The sequence below is a fragment of the Bos indicus genome, chromosome 1, assembly GCF_029378745.1.
Source record: "Bos indicus isolate NIAB-ARS_2022 breed Sahiwal x Tharparkar chromosome 1, NIAB-ARS_B.indTharparkar_mat_pri_1.0, whole genome shotgun sequence".
Classification (NCBI taxonomy): Eukaryota; Metazoa; Chordata; class Mammalia; order Artiodactyla; family Bovidae; genus Bos; species Bos indicus.
The window spans coordinates 146,538,493-146,564,577 of NC_091760.1; the positions used below are offsets into that span (position 1 = coordinate 146,538,493).

At 45.3% G+C, this 26,085-nt stretch overlaps 1 protein-coding gene across 6 annotated transcripts in view; it reads left to right on the forward strand.

Moving 5' to 3' along the window:
* Positions 1-26,085, forward strand: part of DIP2A (disco interacting protein 2 homolog A) — a 121,661-nt gene that overhangs the window by 24,572 nt on the left and 71,004 nt on the right. For 2 of the 6 annotated variants that reach the window (XM_070796475.1, XM_070796442.1), the window contains exons 3-8: positions 2,089-2,208; positions 6,969-7,088; positions 9,468-9,695; positions 12,983-13,120; positions 20,477-20,596; positions 21,644-21,838. In XM_070796475.1, coding sequence (XP_070652576.1) covers positions 2,089-2,208; positions 6,969-7,088; positions 9,468-9,695; positions 12,983-13,120; positions 20,477-20,596; positions 21,644-21,838 — 921 coding nt within the window. The remainder of the gene's footprint in view (positions 1-2,088; positions 2,209-6,968; positions 7,089-9,467; positions 9,696-12,982; positions 13,121-20,476; positions 20,597-21,643; positions 21,839-26,085) is intronic. The other 4 variants (XM_070796449.1, XM_070796457.1, XM_070796463.1 and 1 more) reach the window with 4 other exon arrangements.

Genomic DNA, 26,085 nt, shown 5'->3' on the forward strand with positions numbered 1-26,085 from the left:
GTGGCGAAAATATTGGAGCTTCAGCTTGAGCATCAGTCCTTCCAATGAATATTCAGGACTGATTTCCTTTAGGATGGACTGGTTGGATCTCCTTGCAGTCCAAGGGATTCTCAAAAGTCTTCTCCACACCGCAGTTCAAAAGCATCAATTCTTTGGCACTCAGCTTTCTTTATAGTCCAACTCTCACATCCATATGTAAATACTGGAAAAACTATAGCTTTGACTAGACAGACCTTTGTCAGCAAAGTAATGTCTCTGCTTTTTAACATGCTGTCTAGGTTGTTTATAGCTTTTCTTCCAAGGAGCAAGCGTCTTTTAATTTCGTGGCTGCAGTCACCATCTGCAGTGTTTTTGGAGCCCAACAAAATAAAGTCTGTCACTGTTTCCATTGTTTCCCCGTCTGTTTGCCGTGAAGTGATAGGATCAGATGCCATGATCTTCATTTTTTGGATATTGAGTTTTAAGCCAGGGTTTTCACTCTCTTCTTTCACTTTCATCAAGAGGCTCTTTAGTTCTTCTCTTTCTGCTATAAGGGTGATGTCATCTGCATATCTGAGATTATTGATATTTCTCCTGGCAGTCTTGATTCCAGCTTTGCTTCATCCAGCCCAGCATTTTGCATGATGTACTCTGCATGCTGCTGCTGCTGCTGCTAAGTCACTTCAGTCGTATCCGACTCTGTACGACCCCATAGACGGCAGCCCACCAGGCTCCCCATCCCTGGGATTCTCCAGGCAAGAACACTGGAGTGGGTTGCCATTTCCTTCTCCAGTGCATGAAAGTGAAAAGTGAAAGGGAAGTCTCTCAGTCATGTCCGACTCCTAGTGACCCCATGGACTGCAGCCCACCAGACTCCTCCGTCCATGGAATTTTCCAGACAAGAGTACTGGAGTGGGTTGCCATTGCCTTCTCCGTACTCTGTATATATAGGTTAGATAAGCAGGGTGACAGTATACAGCCTTGACGTACTTCTTTGCCGATTTGTAACCAGTCTGTTGTTCCATGTCCAGTTCTGTTGCTTCTTGACCTGCATACAGACTTCTCAGGAGGCAGGGAAGGTGGTCTGATATTCCCATCTCTTGAAGAATTTCCCACAGTTTGTTGTGATCCACACAGTCAAAAGCTTTGCTGTAGTCAATAAAGCAGAAATAGATGTTTTTCTGGGATTTGCTTGCTTTTACGATGATCCAGCGGATGTTGGCAAGTTGATCTCTGGTTCCTCTGTCTTTTCTAAATCCAGCTTGAACATCTGGAAGGTCTCGGTTCACCTATTGTTGAGGCCTTGGAATTTTGAGCGTTACTTTGCTAGTGTGTGAGATGAGTGCAATTGTACGTTAGTTTGAACATTTTTTGGCATTGCCATTCTTCGGGATTGGAATGAAAACTGATCTTTTCCAGTCCTGTGGCCACTGCTGAAGTGGGGACAGGCTGCTGCTTTTTGGGGAGTGCTAAGGGCTGGTGGCTAAGGCTGTTTTTCTTGGACAATTTGAAACAATCTAGTGCTCAGGCAGGACCAGAGACTGTTAAATGACCCTGCAGGCTTGTGCTTGTCCTTTACTCCACACATGACATCCTGATGGCCTGGGTGTTGGCTGGCCATGGGTGTGCCAGTCATGGGGCTGCAACAGGCACAGAGAGCTGGCCGCCCGTCAGGGTGGAGACACAGGTGTCACAGGCCCAGGTGGTTAGCACCTGAAGCCTCCAAGCTTCTCATCGGCTTTCTTCCTGTGTCTCAGGGCGGCTGTCAGCACCCCGGTGATGGCTTTGTGGGCTGCTTCCTGCTGGGCTTGCTGACACTGGGGCCAGTGTGGGGGCAGGGAGGGGCGTTCGAGAGAGCTGGCCCCATGCACCGTGTGCACAAGCTGGGGGCCCAGGGCTGCTGACAGGGAGGGGCTGGAAGCTGACGTCAATGTCTCGGCCCCAACCTCCAGATTTAGGGTCTTCTGGGCATTGGGGCCCCAGGCGTGCGTGGTTGTGCAGCAGGGGCTGTGCAGCAGTGTACGAGAGGTGTGTGCTATTCTACATGGGTTTTTCTATTGTTGGAAAAGCAGGTTTTTTACTCACGCTGTTTCTGTGAAACTGTTTCAGGAGTAGACCCCTCCCTGCAAGTGGAGAATAGCATCCTTGGGCCCGCACAAGCCTCGGCCCCCGCGCCCAAGCAGCCCAAGCCGCGGCCCAGCAACGCCCGGGACGAGCGCTTCCGGTCAGGTAGGGCCCGGAGCGCCGCGTCCTCTGCTTGGACACCACAGCTCCGCTGAGGAAAGGGCCTTCTCTGAACCGTGACTGACTGCATCGTGGTTTTCAAGAAAAAAACAAAACTTTTATAGATCTCAGTATGTTTTAGTATAGCCTGGAGTGTGAGCGTGCTCCTCTCATCAGCTGTGTATAGACGTCTCAGAAGAAAGCAAAATCTTCCTCACCATGAAAATCATTTCTGTAAATGTCTGTGTCCATTTTTCTGCTGGAACTTTGGGGTTGGTGTTGATGGAGTTGTCCAGTAGGGAACCACTCTACTACTCTATGTGTTTTAGTATTTTATTTTTCTCTAATTTTGAAGATTTCCTTCTAATTAGATTTCTGCCACTCTGTTAGTGCTTTTATAAATATTTGAATTTGTCTCTACAGTTTATTTGCATTATCAGGACGTGCCTTGAAAAAATGCATGCTTCCAATGATCATTTTATTTATTTATTATTTTTGGCTGTGCTGGGTCCTCGTTGCTGTGTGGGCTTCCCATTGCAGTGGCTTCTCTTTTTGTGGAGCACGGGCTTTAGGGTCTGTGGGCTTCAGGGGTTGCAGCTCCCATGCTCTAGAGCACAGGCTGAGTAGTTGCCGTGCACGAGTTTAGTTGCTCCGAGGCATGTGGGATCTTCCTGGACCAGGGATGGAACCTGTGTCTCCTGGACTGGCAGGCGGGTTCTTTACCACCAAGCCACCAGAGAAGCCCTCTGCTTCCTATTATAGATTAGATATCAATAGTTTTTGAACACTCTTTGGCTTGTTTTGGGTTTCCCTGGTGGCTCAGAGGTTAAAGCGTCTGCCTGCAATGTGGGAGACCCCGGTTTGATCCCTGGGTCGGGAAGATCCCCTGGAGAAGAAAATGGCAGCCCACTCCAGTATTCTTGCCTGGAGAATCCCATGGAGGAAGGAGCCTGGTGGGCTGCCGTCCACAGGGTTGCAAAGAGTTGGACACGACTGAGCTACTTCACTTTCACTTTGGCTTGTTTAACATTTTCACTGTTGTGTGATTAAATATTTCTTTTACATTTAAACTCAGTAAGCTTCTATAAAAGAAAAACTTTGAAGATAGATAAAGAAATGGCCATTTTAAGAATTTTTTTTTAAAAATGAAGATTTTTTTTTTTTCTTTTTGTAATTTAATTTTATTTTTTAACTTTAGAATATTGTATTGGTTTTGCCATATATCAACACGAATCTGCCACAGGTATACACACGTTCCCCATCCTGAACCCTTCTCTCTCCTCCCTCCCCGTACCATCCCTCTGGGTCGCCCCAGTGCACCAGCCCCAAACATCCAGTATCGTGCATTGAAACTGAACTGGCAACTCATTTCATATATGATATTATACATGTTTCAATGCCATTCTCCCAAATCATCCCACCCTCTCCCTCTCCCAGAGTCCAAAAGACTGTTCTATACATCAGTGTCTCTTTTGCTGTCTCATATACAGGGTTATTGTTACCATCTTTCTGAATTCCATATATATGCGTTAGTATACTATATTGGTGTTTTTCTTTCTGGCTTACTTCACTCTGTATAATAGGCTCCAGATTTTAAATGGTTCGTTAATGTGGGAGTGTGATGAAGTGGTTTGAAGAAAGTTTTGATCAGATAATTTCTTACCGATTTAATATATGCTTAAAAAAAACTTCCCCACACTGACAATAATTTCTTTTCGGATTACGTCAATGATGCCTGTAACATACAACATTGGAACCGGCCCCATCAGCATTCCACCGATGTAGCCCTGGGCACAAAGTGGACCCGCATCCGCGCACCCTGAGTGAGGTCACCCAGAGCCCTGCCTGTCCTCACCTCCTGTTCCCTGTCTCCTCTGTTTACATGTAACTGACAATGAGGACCTGCTTTCTGCCCTTGTGAACTGTATCTGGTTCTTGTTCTTTACTTTCTTAAAACGAGACCTTTACCATAAATGTTCTTGCTCGTATTTTCTCCAAGGCTTTGTCTTCTCTTTGAATTCTCTTACAGTGGCTTTTGTAGCAGAAGTTTTTAATTTTAATGAAATCTGGCTTATCACTTCCTTTTCTTTCTTGAATAGTGCTTTTGTTCTTATATCTAAGAAATCTGTGCCAAACCCAAGATCACAAAGATTCTTACCTGTGTTTTCTTCTAGAAGTTTTGTAGTTTTAGGTTTTTACCTTTAGGTCTATAGTTTAGATTTTGTTAATTTCAGGGTGTGGTAGAAAGCTGACTTTCTTGCACTGGGGATTCCTTTTGTCCCCATGCCCTTGCTCCTTTGTCTAAAGGCAGCTGCTCATGGCTGACTCTTTCTGGACTCCGTTCTGTTCTCTTGATGGATTCATCTGTTGTCATGGCAGCGCCAGCTCTCCTAATGATGGCAGCTTAGCAGTCATTGTTCACGTCGGTATATCCACTGTTATTCGTCCAGGTTTATTCCTTATCATTGTTCCCTTGTATATACTGTGCCTTCCTTCCCTCTGGCACTTTTACGGTTTTTCTCTTTATCGCTGGTTTTGAGTGATTTGATTATTATGTGCCTTGGTATAAGTTTCTTTGTTTCTTGTGCTTGGGGTTTGTTGAGCTTCTTGGATCTGTTGGTTTATATCCTATAATGTTGGTATTGTTTAGATTTTTAGTTCTTGACTGTTATCTGTACTTAGGTTTTTGTTTGTTTCTAAGGCAGCCACAGTGTAAAAAGTCTGTGCTCACAGTCAAGCCAAATCTATTGCAGGGGCTCCCAGGTTTGTCTCTCTTCTGAACATAGTCTTTCATGAGTATTTCGGTTATATGTCTGGGAGTATTTTTATTAGGCCCTGAAGTTTAAATGGTGCTTTGGCTGGATATAAAATTATAGGTTCTAAGCTCATTTCTTCAGCTGTGTTGCCTTGTATTTGGTGATTACCATTGGGAAAGTTAGCCTCTTTCCTGATCCTTCAAGACTATTTCTCTAGAAGCTTTTAGGATTGACTGGTTATTGCTGATGTTTGTAAATTTTATTGTAATATGCCTAGGTGTAATTTTTCATCCTTAGTACCCTATGAGCCATTTTACTATAAAGTTTCTAAATGCTATTTAAAAACATTTTGTTGGGGAAAAATGTGAACGCATACAAAGGTGGACTTGGTGTTGTACTGAGCCCTGGACTTGCCCAGTGCCACGGTTCCCACCGTGCTCAGGCTCAGCCTTGGCTTCTTCATCAGCCCCAGCTGCTTCTCCCTTCTCGTGTGATTCTGAAGCGAATCTCAGAGATCACGTTATTTTACTTAGATGTCATAATATTCTTGGTTTCTATATCTGAAAAGAGTGGATGTAGCTCTAAAAGATAGCTCCATTGTCACAGAATAATCAGCAATAATTCCTTAGTATCAAATACCCAAGTGTTCCTGAGGCTTTATAAAACAGTTTGGACCCAGGTTCCAAATAAGATGTGCATATCACAGGATGTTGTGTGTTGATGTGTGTTTCCAGCACTGATAACTTGGTCTTGGGGCCTTGGCTGTGGTCTGGCTGCTCCTGGCTCCATGGCTCTAGCGGGTCACCTCGGGGTCAGTGTTTTCCCACCACAAGCACTGCAGGCCTGTGTCTCTCTCCTCCCTGGGATGCTGGCAGGGTTGATCCCTTGGTTCATTAGGGTGGATTTGGTGGCAGGACGGCTGGACCAGTTCTAGGGAGAGCAAGCAGCTTGTGCTCATGACACAGCACAGGAGAACCCGGAAAGATGCTTGGTTCTTTCCATCCATTTAATCTTTTTCAAAACAGTAGCTCATGTCACTGGCATCCTCCAGTGGCAGCCAGTTAATTTTGCTTCCTCTTTTTCTTCCTTCCTTTTCTCTGATCTTGTTTTTGTCCTTGGTGGTGTTTAGACTGCCCCAACCTTTTTCTCTGGGAGTGCTTCCACGTCGGCTCCAGCATTGGGTTGCTGGCCAGGAACTTGTTGGTTGGTAGGATGAGATATTCTAGGCTCCTCTGCCACTTCCTGCACCCTGGAACCCACATTTCTCAGGGTGCTCGCAGTGAGGACAGTGTTGTAAGGCTGCAGCCTGGATGGTAGAAGTGCTCATTGCACTTGGGCTGGTCATTTCTAGACATTTTTAGGGACTGAATTAAGACATGCTATTTAAAGATAAAATGCCACGTGTGTTCACGCTGATAATTTCCATTCGGACTCAGGACTGCAGTGTTCCCCTCACTTCTGGAGTCTCTGTGTGTATCCCTTCTCTGCCTTGTGAGCATCTTGGTTTCTAGGAGGGATGATGGGGTGAGGCCATCAGGCCCCTCTTTGTTGGCTCTCTTGCACTTGACCACAAGTGTGGTGGTGTGATGGGACCCCCACCACCCCCTAGCCATGCGACTCCAGGGAGAGCTTGGTTCCTTGTATGGCTCTGCCCATCCTGGGGCTTGACCGGGACAACAGCTCAGATGATATGACCACAGAGCTTTAGTGCTGCTTGTAGTGGTTTATACCATAATCAGAGTGCATTGGGTCCATCTGATTCATTTTATTTTCAGTTTTGGGGATTTCTCGGTTTCAATCTGAAAATGCTTGCCAAGTTGAATCTATAAACCAAGGAATATTTGTAGAAATCTGGGACCGATGTGTGGACCCACATGTATTCCTTTTATACCTTTATATATTGTGTTCCTTTTATACTCAATGAAAACAGATTAAAACCATGAACCATGGTTTTGTTCCTTCATCAGGAATCTTGTAACAGGTGCTTTTGCTGCTGTTATTTCTGTGCAGATGTTCACACCGAGGCCGTGCAGGCAGCTTTGGCCAAACACAAAGAGAGGAAGATGCCCATGCCATCCAAGAGGCGCTCTGTCCTCACGCACGCATCTGTGGAGGCCTACACACCCCCAGGTACTGCTTAGGGTCGGGACGGCCTGGGCAGGGTTGGGGCGGCTTGGGCAGGGTTTCCCATTGAGATGGAGCAGGCTTCTGATTGTGGTGAGGAGTGTGTGTGAGCTCATGCACATTTCTGTGCATGCAGTGGGCTTGCTTTCAATAGATCGTCTATATAGATTTTAATTTTTTCACTAAGATGTAATTTGTGTCTTTTAGTAAAGAGAGGAACCTGCTTTATGGGGTGACAGAGTTCCCTGAATTCAGAAATTTAAAATTATTCTCCTTGAGTTGGTCAAAAAGTTCCTTCAGTTTTTTTAAGAAAAAAGACACGTTTCTCACTTTCACCAAGAACTTTGTTGAACAATGTAGTCACCGTTTTGTTCCACTACCTTCTGTTATTTTTCAGGCAGTTTCATATTTCCATTCCCCCAAATTGTCATCTTTTTGATCAAAGGACTATTCCAGATGCCTTTTATACAGTCTTACAGGGAACTGAAAAGTTTTTCATTAGGAGAATTTTGTAAAGCCCAAAATAAATGGACATTCAAAGGTGCAGTGTCTGGTGAATATGGCAGATAAATCAGAACTTCCCAGCCAAGCTGTAACAGTTTTTGCCTGGTCATCAAATAAACACACAGTCTTGTGTTATCCTGATGGAAGCTGATGTGTTTTCTCCTGACTAACTCTGGATGCTTTTTGCTGAGTGCTGCTTTCACTTGGTCTGATTGGGAGCAGTCCTTGTTGCAGTTAATTGTTTCATTTTCCGGAAGGAGCTCATGATAAAGGACTCCCTTCCACTCCTCCCATGTACACAACATCACCTTCTTTGGATGAAGACCAGTCTTTGGTGTAGTTGGTGGTGGTTCATTTCACTTGCCACGTGATCTCTTCCATTCCCTATTATTGTACAAGATCCACTTTTTATCACCTGTCACAGTTTATGTTAAAAATGGAATGTTTTCATTGTGTTTAAGTTGAGAATCATATGCGGAAGTACAGTCAAGGAGTTTTTTTTTTTTTTTTCTTAACTAATGTGGAACCCAAACATCAAATTGATGAATATAACAGAACTGGTGCAAATTATTTTCAGCACTTGATTTGGACATTTTGTGTATGTCTCAGACGCTGATTGTTTTCAGTTAATGTCTCAATTTGATCATGATCAACTTCAGCTGGTCTACCTGACCATGGAGCATCATCCAGCAAGAAATTTCCCTCATGAAACTTTGCAGACCACTTGTGACATGTTTGATCAGTCACAGCACCTTCTCTATACACTGCACAAATCCGTTTTTGCATTTCAGTTACATTTTTACCTTTCTTGAAATAATAAAGCATAATATGTGAAAATGTTGCTTTTTCTCTTCCATCTTCAATATTAAAGTTGCTACATAAAAATTCACTAGTTTTGATAAGTTTTTTTTTAATGAGTGCTGATATGACAGCTGTCACAATACCGTCTAACAAAATTGTCTTGAATGAAGTTGAAGACAACTAAGCACCACTAGAGCCATCTTACAGAAAAAGCAGCGAACTTTTTGGCCAACCCAATATTATGTGTTATGTTGTTACCGAGTCTTAAATGGGAAAGAATAAGACCATTTGGAGGGTTTTTGATTTGTTTTTGTTGTTTCATTACCATTAGAAACGAAAACTCTTAATGCGGCCTCTCTTCAGGATAGTTAGTGTGCTTTAAGTTTCCTGGAAAGCTCATCCGGGTGCTGGGAGCACAGTGCTGCCTGTCTGGTTACTGAAGCCACAAAGCTGGTGACATGCGTGTTTGGTTTGTCGACGTGGTAAACACCAGCCACACCAGGTCAACAGGGTAGTGTGGTGTTTTGATGATGCTTCCTGACTTAAAAAAAGTTTATGTTGTTCAAAAAAAGTCTTAGAAATTTATGTCAAATTATTTTCTACCAAATATAACCATAGATACTACCCAGTTTTTTAAAGAACTTCCTAATAATAATGAAACCCATGATAAAATGCAGACTTGACAGAACCAGGTTTCAGGTTGATTTTATTGCCCGAGGCGGGGCTCTTCTCAGAGCTCAGGCATGTCCTCCAGGGTGCGCACGGGCTGGGCAAGGCCTCGCTGGGGTCAGGCACCCACAGGGCGTAGGTCACCTCTGCTATTTGGGGCCCCCGGGGCCCCGCAGCATGCACTAAAGCGTCAGGGTTGGACCAGCTGCACTCCTGGGCATGGCGCCCTGTGACCGAGTTCTTCAGGGGAGCCCAGGGTGAAGCCAGCTTCCGAGCGGCCCTGGGTCTCACCGTCAGTCACACGCAGGCCCTCCTGGATGTGCGGGTGCACAGGGCACAGGCTGGGCCGGTGTGGGAACCCTGCCCCCAAGGATGCCCCCCTCATGCCTGTCGTCGTTATTTTGACCACAGACACGTCATCTGCCTCAGAAGATGAGGGCTCTTTACAGCGCCCCGGGCAACTGGCCTCCGCTCCGCTGCAGAGCCGCCCCAGCATCGAGCCCTGGCCTGACCCGGCCATTCAGGGCTCGTCCACCTCATCCTCCGCATCCTCCACCTCATCTCACCCGGGAGGGCAGCCTGCCGCCACGCCCAGTGCTGCCGCCGCGCTTGCCGGCCCCGCGGCCCTCGCCCGCGTAGGTCAGTACAGCTGCGGGGACCCCTCCAGGCAGAGGAGCCCCCGCCCCTCCTCAGACCCACCTTCTCCTCTTTGTGTGGAAAATGTCCTTTTGGTAACAAGTGGTTTCTGGTGCCTCTGTGGTTTGGCAGCCCCAGACCCTGGGTGGGCCTCCCCTGGAGACCTTGACAACAGCTGGTGCTTCTGCTCTGGAGGGGCGGCTGGCACAGGTGGACAGTCCCTGGCCATTAGGTGGCCTGCCACCTACAACGCGGTCTTTTGTTCCTTCCTTGTGTGCACAGCCTCAGCCCTCAGTTGTCCCTGCACTGGGTGTCCCAAGGTGGGGCTGGGGCTGCAGCCATGAAGAGCCTTTCTTCCTCTACACACAGGATTAGACAGTCCTCAGTCTGAAAAGAGATGTAAGTCACGGCTCAGTCATAAAGATGCCTAGATCTTTCCCAAGTCACCCAGTCCTTTAAATTATATTAATCTTAGAGAGGAAAACGTTGCAAAGCTTTCACCATTTGAAGTCATATTTTTTGATGCAAAAATAGTAACTTGGCTGGCATGCAAAGCACACATGCGTTCTTGCAGGAGTGCCTTAAGAAGTGTACTCCTGGTGTGTGCTTTGCTGATGTTGGGGGACATATGACGAGGAGCAAGAGCTCAGTCGGGGACTGCCCTGGCTGAGACCACACAGCTGGCTGTGGTGGAGCCAGGCTGACCCATAGCTTTCTGATTCCTGTTCCTTTTCTTTGCTGCTAGTTGCTGTTCTGCTAAAATCAGAATGGTGCATCTGCGGTGCACCCATGACAGGCCAGTGTTTTTGATGGGGTCCCAGCAGGTTAAGTGCCCCCCAGGCATGTGCTGGTCTCAGGTGCTAAGCTGCTCCCTGCAAGATTCTGGTCATTTGGCTGGACTGGGTGTTGTAAGTGACCGACGCCTTCATTTCCTCTGTGGGCACATCACTGATGCTCTTCGTTGTTACTGGTTGAGTCAGTGCCAACGTCTGTACATTTCTGTTGAGCTCGTGATGTCTTCTTAGGTGAGAACTCACGATGCCTTGACCTGCTCCTACCACGTGGAGGAGCCGGGATAGTGCTGTCAGGGCCATCCTGGGCAGTTTGCTTTATGAGAGAAGGCTCCTCTGGAAACACCCGCCAGGATTGTTGTGGTCACTCTCCTGGGGAGCCTACAAAAGGCTGGTGATTACAGCCTATCCTCAAGGGGTTTCACAGGGGAGAGCTTGAAAACAGAGTTAGGTGGACACATTTTTGCTGTTTGTCATGCGATTGCACTGTTTGGAAATGCACAAGAACCTCACTGTGAGGGAAGCGGCAGCATTCGGGTGTTTTCTTCTCTCTTGATCCAGCTTTCCGCAGCTCTGTTCTGGGTCCCACAGTGAGGGAAGTAGGGCAGAGCCGTCACTGTTTGGTTGTATCAGCTGTTGCTGAGCTGTTATAAACACAGCTTCCTGGTGGGTTAGAAAGAGAAGCATATTTAGCTTGAAAAACTGACCGTAGTTCAAAATGTCTAACCGGACAGCCCTTGACTTCACAGAGTTGTAAGGTGAGTCTGAGTGGGAGTCTCTTTTCTAGGAAAGGCCCTGGCTGTAAAGGCTTCAAGGTGGGTTGTCGCCTCTGTGGCTGCTGGGCTCCTGACTCCTGTAGGTGTGGCTGAGCCGCTCTCCCTCCCTCCTGCTCACCTGTGCTCACATGCGTGTTATGTGGTTAGTTCTCGTAGTCCCAAAGCCTGACTTGCTCTGTACGTATTCCTCACTGTTGTCTGTAGCCTTCATGCACTTCTCATGTGACCTGAATTTTAAATCTGAAAACTATCCCACTTCCCTCTCCTTGTTACAAAAGTCATCCTTTGTTTTAGTTTCTGACACTAGGAGAATTCTTCAGTTTGGGCTAAGGAAAGAAATATAGAAAGAAGATAACTGTAAACAAAATTATAGGTAGGAAATGTTAAAAAATATTTATCGTTTTCAGTTTGGGGCTAGGAAAATCATGTGCATAAAACATTTGGACATAAATTAAGTACCTATATTTAAAAGCAGTACATTTAATTACAGTAGTTCATTTTGGAGTATAGTTTGTTTATTTTTATGCAGCTATTTAAAAAGTTACTTTGTAGTTGAGAATTACCATTTATACCTTTTTTCATGAATATAGTTAAAATCTCTCATTTTTGCTAGATTGGAAAAGAGAGATTTCTTTTTAAACTGAAAGAATTCTGTGGTAAGCATACTTTAAAATGCTAATTTCATTAATATCTAGCTTTGTCAAAGGTTGTGAAAACTCTTGTCATTAAAGTTAGGTTTTTCCAAATGGTGTTTTCTGCTTTGTAAGTTTGTGTAGTAAGTTTGTGTTTTGCTTCCATATAAATTCATCTTTCTACATTTAAAAAAAATTTTAGATTGCATACTTTCTAGGTTATGAAATGATAGATAAAAAATCAGTATCAAAACCTGTGATGGTGGGAACATTCATTTGAAGACTAAAGAGATTACAGAGCAGTATCCATTCTCAAGAGTGGACGAGTGTCACGCTAGGTCCAAACTCTTTCCTGGTAGAAGACTGAGTTGTAGCAGTGATGCTCTAGCGGTGGTCAGCCAGTATCAGAACAGATGGACACGCCACATGGTGCGAATGGAGCCCAGAATGGACATTCAGACACGGAAGGAGCGATTTAAATACTTTTTCTATCTACCATAGCTTGTCTTTAAATGTGAGCTGAGTACATTCTGTCTTAAGAACCTGACTGCAGCCTCTTAGTAATGGGACCTGTTGAACTGACTCTAGGGATAGTTTTTAATCTGTGTAGGTTTATTCTGTGAAGATGGCCAAGGTTTGTGTCTGCATGGCATTCAACTTGCTTTTTAGGGGAGTAGAGGTAGTTTATAGAAGCCTGGCAGTTTTTTCATAATATAACAAAAATATTATTGATTAAAAATAATATTTCTGCTTCATTAAGGGAGATTTCTAAGTAAAACCTCCTTAGGCCAAATTGGGAAAGGTGTATTCCTCACGGCCATTCTGTGCTGTGGTTGGTGTTTCTGGCCTAGTTCCCTCTTAGAACTGGATGACCATGTGCACGCAGAACTGTCCAGACCATGTCCAGAGTTCAGAGTTCACAGCACCTAATGTGCTCAGTCAGCCAGGCAGACAAAGTCGATTGGAATGCCACGTTCCTTGCTTAGAGCTCAGCTACTGAAGCTTCAATTGAATGGAATTTGAACAGCAACTTAATGTTCACGTTCTTTTGAATTAACAGCCACTTTTATTTTGGGTTTGTGTTTCAAAAGCAGATCTGCACTCTGCCCCTCCTGATGTCACCACGGGCCTCGTGCAGCATCAGCACGCATACTGTGAGCGTCCGCAGCTGGCCTCCGTGAGAGGAGTCCCTCGGGGGTGCCGTGGGAGTGTCCTAGAGACGGCAGGTGGTAAGCATGCCTCTCTTCCTGCTTTGAGACAGCAGAGCATAGGCCTGGATCTCACTGTACCTGGTGAGCCAGCCGTCAGGTGCAGCCCTGGTGCATTTAGACTGCCCGTGTGTGTATCATGTGGAGAAATGATCAGGAATAGGTCAAGCCGGGAAGGAGGAGAAGGAGGGAGGAGAGCGCCTGCACATTTAAGTTGCTGCACAAGGTTTGGATCTGTGGTACTGTGGGAAGAGGAGAAGCTGGGGAAGTTTCTCTAGGTGGACCCAGGACTGCAAGTGCAGCCAGCAGCAGCAGCCCCGGTCGGTCGTGCTTTCTCACGTGCAGGCCAAGAGATATCAGCGTGAGTCTCCTTTTTGCGCTTGTACCGTTTGCTTTTGAAACAGTTTCCAGTGTCTTTTATCAAAATCACATGAAGTTTTTCTTCCAATGTGCCAAATTTGAGTTGCAGAACAATCCAGCAGTTCTTAGATCTGAGACCTTAACGTGTTTCTAGGCTCCTGAGCAGTTGGTCTGATTTTGTTGGTGTCATTCAGTTCCTTATTCAGATACAAGAGGAGAAACGGAGTCAACATGAAGCAGTCTTCCTGTTGGTTAGGTAGATAAAAAAAAAAATTAACTTGTTATTCATTATATTTAAAAATTGTTGAGAACTTAGTTGAGGTGTAAATGACATTATCTACTCTGTGTATTAAAGTGTATAATTTTATAAGCTTTTTAAAAAATTTTGTTTATTTGACTGCACCAGGTCTTAAGTTGCATCACGTGAAATCTGCAGTCGTTGTTGCGGCATGTGAACTCTTAGTTGCAGCATGCGGAATCTGGTTCCCCGACAGGGACTGAACCTGTTCGCTGCATTGGAGCGTGGAATCGTAGCCACTGGACCACCAGGGAAGGCTTGACAGTTTTCTAAGCTTGAAGATACATGTACACTTACACTGTAGCCAGTATACCTGGAGCTCCTGGAAACTTACTTCCTTGTGCACTTTTGTAACAGCTGCTTGCTGCCCTTTTTGGTGTCCCTTCAGGCAACCACTGATTTACTTCCTGACACTGTGTAAAGTAGTTTGCATTTTCTAGGATTTTATATAAATAGAATCACTCAGCATTTACTTTTTATTGTCTGGCTTCTGCCACGCTGCACAGTTATTTTGAAATTCATCCATGTTCTTGCATGTATCGTAGGTCATCCCTTTTCTTGGGAGGTGAAATATCCCTGCATTTCATCTTATCAGTTCAGTTCAGTCACTCAGTTGTGTCTGACTCTTTGGGACTCCATGGACTGCAGCATGACAGGCTTCCCTGTCCATCCCACCTCCCGGAGCTTGCTTAAATTCATGTCCATCGAGTTGGTGATGCCATCCAACCATCTCATCCTCTGTGGTCCCTTTCTTCTCCTGCCTTCAGTCTTGCCAAGCATCAGGGCCTTTTCCAGTAAGTCAGCTCTTCACGTCAGCTGGCCAAAGTGTTGGAGTTTCAACTTGAGCGTCAGTCCTTCCAATGAATATTCAGGACTGATTTCCTTTAGGATTGACTGGTTTGATCTCCTTGCAGTCCAAGGGACTCTTCAAGAGTCTTCTCCAACACCGCAGTTCAAAAGCATCAGTTCTTCCGTGCTCAACTTTTGTTGTGGACCGACTCTCACATCCTATAGATGTGAGATTTCATCCTATAGATGCACCATAGTTTATCTTTTTACCTACTGATGGGTATTTTGGGTGTTTCCAGTTTTGGGCTGTTAGAAATAAAGCTGCTGTGACTATTCCTTTACAAGTGTTTGTGTGGATATACACGTTCATTTCTTTTGGGTCAGTATCTAGGAGTAGAATAGCTGGATCATACAGTAGGTTTGAAAGAAAGAAAGTAAAATTGCTCAGTCGTGTCCAACTCTTTGTGACTCCATGGACTGTAGCCTACCAGGCTCCTCAGTCCATGGAATTTTCCAGGCAAGAGTACTGGAGTGGGTTGCCATTTCCTTCTCCAGGGGATCTTCCCAACTGAGGGATTGAACCCGGGTCTCCCGCACTGCAGGCAGACACTTTACCATCTGAGCCACCAGGGAACATTTTAGTTTTTAAAGGAATTGCCAAACTGGGTCTACCTTCGTTGCCCAGTGGTTAAGAATCTGCCTTGCAGTGCAGGGGACATGGATTCAGTCCCTGGTCAGGGAACTCAGATCCCACATGCTGCAACTACTGAGCCCCAGCACTGCAGCCACAACTACTGAGCGCCAGCACTGCAGCCACAGCTAGAGAAACTGTGCACTGCAATAAAAGATCCGCATGATGCAACTAAGGCCCCACATAGCCAAATAAATAAATATAAATAAATATTTTAAAAAAATAAACTGCCAAACTTATTTCCAAGTGGTTGTACCATTTCACCTCCCAGGCATTAGTGATGAGAGTCCCAGTTCCCCCACATCCTTGCCAAGAATTGGTGGTGTTGGATTTTATATGTTGACCATCCTTGGGGTTGTGCGGAGGTGTCTCCTTCTAGTTGTAGTTTGCATCTCCCTAGTGACTGATGGTGTTTAGCATCTTTTCATGTGCTTATTTCCCATTTTATATCTTTTTACAAGGGTCTGTTCAAATCTTTTGCTTGTTTTTTAAAATGTGTTGTTTGTTTTCTTAAGTTTTCAGAGTTCTTTGTATAGTCCGGATATAAGTTCTCTATCAGGTTTAAAATTTTTTTTCTCCCAGTCTGTGGCTTGTGTTTTCATCCTCTGATAGTGAGAGGAGAAGTCTTTCATTTTGATGAAGTCCAGTTTACCATTTTTTTCTTCTGTGGATTCTACTTTTGTGTCATATCTAGTAGATACTTTCCTGACCCAAGATCTAACGGTTTTCTCCTACATTTTCTCCTAGAATTTTGTAGTTTTAAGTTTTATGTTTAGGTACATGACCCATTTTGAGTTAAATTTAGTATCAATGAAAGATATAATCTAAGTGTACTTTTCTGTGTATGGGTGTCCAGCTGTTCCAGGATCATGTAATACCCACTCCAGTTTCTTTGGCATCTGTAATGAAGATGGACCGCATACGGTGGACCACGTACGAGAGGGGTCTACTTCGGGGATCTGTATGCTGTTCCAATGCTTTTTCTGTCTTTATACCAGTACCACACTGTCATGATTTTATATATGTGGGTTTTTATATGTGGTTTTATAATAAACCTTAAAATTGGGTACTGTAGTTTGCCCTCAGCTCTTCATTTTAAAAATTGCCTTACCTGTTCTAGCTCCTCTGCATCTTAATGTATAGTTTAATATCCACTTGTTAATTTCTACCAAAATTCCTGCTGGGTTTTGACTGGTATTTCATTGACTCTAGATCAGTTTGGAGAGAATTGGCCTCTTAACAGTGTTGTACATTTCAGTTGATAAATATGGTGGATCTCTCCATTTACTTAGCACTTAAAAGTTTTTTTTCAGCACTGTGTTTGTAGCCTTCAGTGTACAGGTATCGCACATAATTTTGTTAAAATTATCTCAAAATATGTTACATTTTTAGATGCTGTTACAAGTGATATTTAAATTTTTTCCCAGTTGTTTATTGCTAATCTTTAGAAACATAGTTGATTCTTGTCTATTGACCTTACATTAATTCTAGTAGCCTTTTTGGTAGATTCTGTAAGATTTCCAAGTGCATGACCATGTTGTCTATGAATAAAATTTTACTTTTCTTTCCAAATTGTCCACTGTAGGAACATTTAGTTTCCTGGCTTTGTCTCAGTGTCTAGGACTTCCATTAATGTTACTTAGAAATGTTGAGAATGGACACAACTCGCCTGTTTCCCATTTAAGGGGGAAAGCATCCACTTTTTCAATTTTTAATTGTGATGTTAACCATGGATTTTTTAAAATAGTTGCTCTTCATCAGGTTGGGGGCGTTCCTTTTTTTCCCTCTAGTTTCCTGAAAAGTTTTTATCATGATATTTGTTAAATGATTTTTAAAACCTGTTAAGCTCATCATATGGTTCTTCTTTCCTAGTTTGTTAATGTAGTACATTTCATTGACTGACTTTTGAAAATTAAGCCAAAGGAGGTATGTTCTCAAGATAAAGCCCCCTTGGTTGTGGTGTCCTCCTCTCTGATGCATATTGTGGATTTGCTTTACTAGTATCTTTTTTAGCATTTGTGTCTGTGTTTGAGATAAATACTGGTCTGATACTTTTGTCTGGTTTGGTATCAGGATAGTACTCATCTCAGGATGAATTGAGAAGCGTTCCTTTCTCTTCTGTTTTCTAATCAGAGGAAACAGCCTTTCTACCTCGAGTCAGTTCTGTGTCTTTGGTGGAGTCGTCCATCCCGTCTCTGCTCTCCAGGCCCCCTGTCGTCCTTGCGTGTGCGGGACCCGTGGTGCTGGCTCACCGTGTTAGTTGCTAGGGTCTCCTTTCTCCGTCTTAATCGTCCTAACTAGTGAGCTAATTGAACTTTATCTTTCAAAGAACCAGTTTTAATTTGACAGTTTTTCTCTATTGTTCATCTTTTCTCTATTATGTTTATTTCTGCTCACCTATGTTACTTCTCTCCTTCTACTTACTCTGTGTTTCCTTTGCTCTTCTTTTTCAGCTTCATTTTTTAAATCCAGAATGTATTCATTGGGATGTTGTTCTGCTCATCTTGATTCAGGGTGCTTTTGGGGCTGCCACACCTGCCTTCCCAAATCGTCTGTGCTGCTTTTGTGGTGATGGAGATGGTGCCACAGCCCCAGATACTACCAGTCCTTAAAGAAGTTTCCAGCTCCTAGTGTAGGAAAATAAGCAGAACACACAGACAATTCACAAAAAGAGATATAAAAATAGCTCTTACACATGATGTTCATTCTTTTTCGTTACTAGAGAAATCCACATTGTTGGTGGGAATGCAAAGTAGGTCAGCCTTTCTGAGGGAGCAGCTGTTAAAAATCTGTGTCTGTGCTTCCATTTGGATCAGCAGCACAGCATGGGCATTTACCCCGAGTGCACACCTCCAGAAATCAGGAATTGTGTACATGCGAGCTCACCCACTGCCGTGCTGTCTGTACTTGCAAAACATTGGGAACTACCTGCCGTCCAGGCCTCTCAAATTGTGAGATAAACCGGGAACAGTCACATGGTAGAGGCCTGGGCAACTCTCGGGAATAATGGAAACTGCCTGCCATCCAGGCCTCTCAAATTGTGGGATAAACTGGGTACATTCACACGGTGGAGGACTGTGCGGCTGTCAGGAATAGTGAGAAGCTCTTTTTGACCTGGAATGTTTTCCAGGAGATGTTACGTGAAAAGGCAAAGAGGAAAGGAACGTTCGTAGTTTACCACCTCCCTTGTGAGAAGCAGGAGAACAACCAACAGGAGGGAGGAGCCAGAAAGCAGGGGCTGGTCCTGCAGAGGACAGGGTGGGTGGCCAGGAATTCAGGGCAGAGTGACAGTTGTTCGAGTTTATCTTTTTATATAGTTGTGATTTTTAGACATATGTTCTGCACATTTAAAACAGAAACTAAAAGATGAGAAGAAGGGGGGAATCCCCAAACTGAAAAGAATTGTAAATGAATAAATCTGATTGTATTCCCAAGAACTGCATAGCCGCCCTTGAGGGGTGGGGGAGGGAGCTGTCCGTGGGGGACACAGTGCCCTCAGTCCTGGGCAAGGCTCACCAACCTGAACTCTCGTGTGTAGCTGTTCCTGTGTTGGTTTGGGTAGGACTTGGGGAATTAAGTCACATCTGTGATGGTGCAGAACTGCGGCATTGCTGTTGGGAGCCAGGCTCCTGCTGTGGAGAAGAGGTGTCTGACAAGGAGCTCAGCACCGGGGTGCTGTGTGCACCCAGGATTCTAAGACAGGGACCTGTGTGTGTTGTGCTGCCTGTGTGCATTGTGTATGGGGTGTGTGCATATCCATGAGTATGCACGCGTGTGCATGTACACGGGCTTTTTAGCTCTGTGTGCTAGAGGAAGCAAAGACTGCAATATCAGGGAGCATATCTCGCCACTGTCTTGGTCTTCAGTAGCTTTTCTCAGGAGAGCCAGTAAGGAAGGAAGGAAGTCAGGTGGCAACTGTTAGTGTCAGTGGCCGCTTAAGGTGGAATATAATTGATGAACCATTGCGATAAAGCTTGCATCTGACAGAGTGGTGGTGGCTGTTACACGAAGGGAGAGAGCTGGATGGGGTCAGGGTATATGTGAGGTCTTAAAGGGTCTCCTCTCAGAGTGCTTGTTAGTTGCACTAGAAAAAAATAGTGACGACAATGAAGTGCTGGACAGCAGTGTGTCCAGAACCTCAAAAGAGCAGTGGGGGTCCTATGCGCCTGGATGTGATTCTCAGGTGCTGTTCAGCCAGCAGTGCAATATCTGAATTGAATCCTGAGAAAACCTCAAGCAAATGCAGAATGAGGCATATTCTACTTAATAAAGGAAAGAGTCAGACTCTTTCAAAATGCTGATATCGTAAAGGGGCCTGCAGAGGCTAAGCCAGTGAATGCAGGTTTCAATTGTTGACCTAGCCCAGGAGAAGGGAGGTGCCATGTGCCTCATGGTGCAAAGGGGTGGCTGGTTCCAGGCCTTTCTCTCGCCTCTTCTACCAGTGCACCCACTCATGTCCCCTGCACCTTTTCCTCTGAGGACTTGTCACTGTGGTGGGTGCCCTTTTTTGCTGGCACATATACATATTTTTGCTTCTTTCCATGCAGCAGACTGTGAGGTGTTTGAGGGCAGACTTACCTGTTGGCTAACTTTACATCCCCCAGGACAGAATTTCTTAATAATTAGTGAGGACACCAAAGAGCTTTTAGCTTATGTGGGTTATCTCTAGATATTTACCATATTAGAAATTAAAGATTTGTTAAAATTAACTCATTGAAAAATAGCTTATGTGGGTTATCTCTGGATGTTTACCATATTAGAAATTAAAGATTTGTTAAAATTAACTCATTGAAAAATAGTGATACCGAACTCATTACATCTTAGCATGAACAGCACACAGTCACAGGAGCAGCTCCTGTGCAGTGAGGTGCCGTGAGAGAGCAGGCTTGTTTGCAGGTGTGAGAGCAGCGTCTGCATGATTCCCATCTGCTGGGCACCCACACCATGCAGCCTCTGGAAAACTCTGCTGTGCACGTGTGAGAGAGGAGCACAAATGGCATCTCACGTGACTCCACGAAGCCCCTGAAAGGGCCTCGGGCACTCCTAAGGGTCCCTGGGCCACTCTGAAAACCACTGGCTTACAAAAAGTTCTGGTTCCTGGAAGGCGTCAGTAAATGTCAGATGAACTGATAAATCCCGGGCTGGCCATTTGATGGGCCATCAGAGCTCGGTTAGGTTCACGAGTTCTGACGTGCTCACGTGGTTGACCTCTGGCCTCAGTGCTCTCTTCCTGTGACAGGTGTCCCCGTGAACAGCAGAGTGTCCTCCAAGATCCAGCAGCTTCTGAACACCCTGAAGAGGCCAAAGCGCCCTCCCCTGAAGGAGTTCTTCGTGGATGATTTCGAGGAGCTGTTGGAAGGTGAGCGTCCAATGCCGGCCCTCCAGTTTGTGCGAGCAGGGAGACTGCCAGGTGTGATGACATGGTTATCGCCGCGGCAGAAGATGTAGAAAACCGCAGTCTGTGTCCAGGCTCTGGTCATGTGTGTGGAGTGACCTCCCCATCACACATGATCCCAGGCACTGTGCACACCAGTCGTAGTTAAGAGATGGCGTCTCTGTGCCTTGCCTAGTGGTAGGACTCTGTAAGAGTAAACTTTAAACTTTAAGTCTGAACTACTTGTCTTCCCTTGGTTTTAAAGCATTGTGTTTTCATCAAAGTTTGGACTCTTTTTTAGAATTTCTGTCTCTCATTTATGAATTTTATATATATATATATGTATATGTATATATTTAGGAAAGAAGAGCGTAGACTTACTAAGAAGTATAAATCTGTAGGAAACGAGAAGTCAAGCCCTGTATAAGACACCAGCGTGTGACGTGTTATCATGGCCTCGGGGCACCTGGCCCTCCAGCCCTTGGTTTCGGCACCACTGCTGTGCAGTCGCCCCTTAGGCCAGCTCTGGTGTCTCCCCTACCTGGGGGTTAGCGTGGCTGTCAGGGCTTGTCTGTGTAATCACATCATGCCTTTCAGATTCAGAGTTCAATTCTATGAATGCTTTTTAGGAAGTCTTTCTTACATTTGGACAAATCTTGGTTACATATCCACTGAAAATATAATAGATTTTACTTGATTATTTTTCTTCCAACATGGTTTGAGCCCAAACTGAAGTGGTTATTCTGTTCTCATCCTCTATAAGTGGGGACACCTGCTTCTCAGGTGTCTTCAGGTAAAAGCCTGGGATCCTTGTGACTCTCTGGTTACAGTCACAGGACTCATCCTGATTTCTTCCATCCTTGGTCAGCTGGTCTGTGACTGTTGTAACAATAAGGAAATCTAGAGAAATGATGGTAGCTTTTTTAGAGTTGGTGCTTTTGAAGAAGAGAAAGATAAAACGTGAGGCCTAACAAGCAGAGCGTGTGCCTGGTTATAGAAATGCTGGTCTTCACATGTCCGTTTTGCTTGTAGTGCAGCAGCCAGATCCGAACCAGCCGAAGCCCGAGGGCAGCCAGATGGCGGTGCTGCGAGGGGAGCCCCTGGCCGAGAGCTCCTGGCCGCCCTCGCTGCTGGCCGCCCTGCAGCAGTGGGGTACCACACAGCCCAAAGCCCCGTGCCTGACTGCTCTGGACACCGCCGGGAAGGCCGTCTACACCCTCACCTATGGCAAGTGTCAGCAGGAGGCTGAGGGGCCACACAGATATGAGCTCGCGGGGCAGGGGAGAGCAGATTCCTGACGAGCTGACACAGTGGGTGGGGAAACAGCCTTGCCTCACCGTCCCACCCGCTACCCTTCCCAGCAGCGGCGACCACCCCCTGTACTCCACGTCTGTGTGTGCCTTTCTGACCAGTGGAGTTCAGTTTTGTTTCATTTTGAACTTTGTAAAAATGGCATCAAGCAGTGTTTGTTTTTTTTGTTTGGCATTTTTTGGTTCCATCTTCGTTTTTACATAACACAAATCGTGTACTTTGGGCTCAGTGTGTTTTCATGGAACACTTGGCCCTCAGGTACTCCTGGTACCCAGGCTGGCATCGCCCACAGCCAAGGCCAGTGCCCTGTTGACCACTGGTGTGAGCAGGTCCCACGTGCCTGGGCTGCATCATGCTTGGCGCTGTCTGAGACTCACCCATGCACTGTGTGGTCAGTTCATTCTCATCCATGGGTGTTGTTTCACCCATCTGCTGACGTCCACGCTGCACAGTCGGTGGACATCTGGGTTGTGTCCACAGCGGGGCTGCTGTGTGTTGTACTATTGTGATCATCCTTTGTGGGTCTTCGGTGGATGTGTATAGGCATCTGTGCTGCTGTGGGCATGGGCTGAGCTGCCGGGCACTTCCCACACCCCCACCCAGTGCTGGGCCGTCTCCTTTCTCCTTCCTGGGGAGTGTGCATCATGGTGCCCAGTTGAGTGCTGACTGGCTTCCTGGTGCAGAGGGTGCTCTTCATGTGCTTGTGGGCTACGTGAGCCCTCCTTCTAGGAAGCACCCGAATCTTCAGCTCATTTCTCTGTCCATTTGCTGATGCTTTTTACGTTTCAGTCAGGCGCCTTTTCTCCAGTACATGTTTTGCAAATGAATTCTCCCACCCTCTGTACTGCCTTTTAACACTTTTCACTGTGACTTTAGATAAACGAGAGGCCTTAGCCTAATGCAGTCTAATTTACTTATCTTCCCCCTTCTCTGTGCTTTCTGTCCAGCATCGGAAGCCTTTGCCGAACCTTAGGTCACACAGGTTTTCTCCTGCCTTCTCATCTGGAGACGCCTTTTTCTTTTCACACTTAGGGCTACGATCTATTTGCAGTTTTCTTTTTTGTGGGGTGAACTTGGACTCATTTTCTCTCCTCTGAATGTAATTGATCCATGATCATTGGTGAGAAACAGTGCTTCCCCCAGGGATGGCTTTGCAGTCCAACGGCTTTTCACCAGGTGAGAGATGTGCTTGTGGGTCTGTTCTGTCTCACCATCTGCCATCCGTACTGGCTTCCTGAGTCACTGGAGCTGTGAGTCAGTGTCGGATGTCAGTCCGTCTGCTCTGCGATCGATTCTCAGGATTTCCTTGACTCTTCTTGGCTCTTTGAATTTCCAAGTAAACTTTAGAATCATTCCATCCATTCCAGAAAAAATCCTCCAGGATAGTGACTGACACTGCATTGAACCCATCAGTGTTGTGATTGTGGAATCCTCCAGTTCACAGCCCTGGAATGTTCCCCTTTCAAGGTCTGCTTTAGTTTCTCTCAGTGGAGATTTATACTTTTGAGTCCAGGAATCTTGTTGGATTTATTCCTGTTGGAATGGAATGAGTAAGTTTTTTCTACGCCTTGTTGCCTGTATATAGAAAAGCAATTGCTTTTTTGAACAGTGACTTTGTATCTAGTGATCTTGCTAAAGTGATGCGTTAGTTCTTTTTGATCTCTTAGCAAGTAGTCCTGAGCATCCTGTTCACAGTCTAGTACCTAGGGGCAGTGATGCGTCATCCTGGCCTTCCTAGTGCTTCTGTCCCTGCCTCACCTTGGCTGGAGCCACCAGTGCAGCATGAGCCCTTTCCTGTTTTAGATGGACAGCACTTGGTCTTGATGCAGATGTTGACTGTAGCTTTTTTGCTTGTTTTATGGTAGAAATTCTTCATCAGGTTAATAAAGTTCACTTCTATTCCTAATTTGCTAATAGCTGTTTGACATGCATTGGTTTTTTCTGCTTCGTCACGATGCTCACATGACTTCTCTGTCCTCCTCTACTAGTTTGGTGAGTTGCTGTTGTTCTGTCCCTCTGTTGAGTCTGACTCCTTGCGACCTGATGGACTGCAGCATGCCAGGCTTCCCTGTCCTTCACCATCTCCCAGAGCTTGCTCAAACTCATGTCCATTGAGCTGGTGATGCCATCCAACCATCTCATCCTCTTGTCGCCCACTTCTCCTCCTGCCGTCAGTCTTTCCCAGCGTCAGGGTCTTTTCCAGTGAGTGGGCTGTTTGCATCAAGTGGCTAAAGTATTGGAGCTTCAGCTTTAGCATCAGTCCTTCCAATGGATATTCAAGACTGATCTCCTTTAGGATGGACTGGTTGGATCTCCTTGCTGTCGAACAGACTCTCAAGATTCTTCTCCAGCACCACAGTTAAAAAGCATCAATTCTTTGGCACTCAGCCTTCTTTATGGTCCAACTCTCATATCCATACATGACTACTGGAAAAACCATAGCTTTAACTATATGGACCTTTGTCGGCAAAGTTGATGTCTCTGCTTTTTAATATGCTATCTAGGTTTGTCATGGCTTTTCTTCCAAGGAGCTAGCGTTTTTGTAATTTCGTGGCTCTAGTCCCTGTCTGCAGTGATTTGGGAGCCCAAGAAAATAAAATCCGTCACTGCTTTCCCTTTTCCCTCTTCTATTTGCCATAAAGTGATGGGACCAGATGCCATAATCTTAGTTTTTTGAATGTTGAGTTTTAGGGCAGCTTTTTCACTCTCCTCTTTCACCCTCATCAAAAGTCTCTTTAATTCCTCTTCATTTTCTGCCATTAGCGTGGTGTCGTCTGCATGTCTGAGGTTGTTGCTATTTCTCTCTTGATTTCAGCTTGTGAGTCATATACAGTATAGATGCACTCCTTTCCCAGTTTTGAACTAGTTCATTGTTCCATGTCTGCTTCTAACTGTTGCTTCTTGACCTGCATACAAGTTTCTCAGGAGGCAGGTAAAGTGGTCTGGTATTTCTGTGTTTTTAAGAATTTTCTACAGTTTGTTGTGATCCACACAGTCAAAGGCTTTAATGTTGTCAGTGAAGCAGATGTGTTTTCTGGAATTTTCTTGCTTTTTCTATGATCTAACAGATGTTGATAAGTTCCATTGAATAATTTTCAAATGTTAAGCAGCCCGTGCATTCCTAGAATAGATCCCACTTGGCCCTAATATCTTTAAGTAAATGCCTGAGTTCTGATTGCCGGTATGTTGTTTGTAGGCTTTGTACCTGTGCTCATTAAAGAGATGGGTCTGCAATTCTTTAGGAAAGGAGCTTGCTGCCCACTTGTGAGGACAGCCTTCACCTATCCAATTCAACTTTCAGGTCCAGGTTGCATGAGGGGTAAGGACAGGGCCTGTGTCCTGCTCAGCCAGGACTGTCCTTGGGAGAGGCCTGCAGGGGCTGCAAGGCCACTGTCCACTCTCCCCTTCACGGGCCCTTCTCTAGCCTCGCTCTGCCTTGGTGCTTGCTGAAGATCCCGGCCTGAGGCCCTTGCCTCCTTGTCCTGCATCTTAAGTCTGTATCCATTACGCCCATAAGACACCATTCACTGCTCTGCTTCTTAAGTCAGGACTCATGCTATTTTCCTTCCTTGGCTAAATGTTCCCTCTCACCTCCCTGTGTTTCCCCCATAACCTCTCCTCTGGCTGCGGGACTTCCTGCATCTCCCTCTTAGAAGGGGGTCAGGGTTGTTGGACTCTGCAGGCTTGGAGATGGCTTCTGAGAAGTGAGAGGCTAGGTTGCTGTGACTCTCTGGATGATGGGTTGTCTCGTTCCCCTGTGGCTTTTGGCTCTGCCTTGTGTCTGTCTTGCTGTGATGCATTTAGCTGTGATGTTCTTTGGAAGCTTCTGCTGGGGGACCACACGCCTTCTTAAATCTATGGAGTGGTATCTTTCATCAGTTTCTGGAAACTTACACCCATAAGTTCTTGATATAGTGTTTCTTCCCCATTTATTTCTCCTGTCCTTCTGGGACTCTGATTACATTTATATTAATACCTCTCTGAGTCCCGTGTGCCTTTAATAAATCTTTTTTTATGTTTTGTGTTCTTTTTTATATATACTTCAGTTTGGAGATTTTCTGTTTTCCTTTATTCAGATTCTCTAAACTGGTGTATTCTGAGTGATCCCATCCGCAATCTTTGTCTTACATAGCAACTTGAGGGCTCTGAATGGCTTCTGCAAG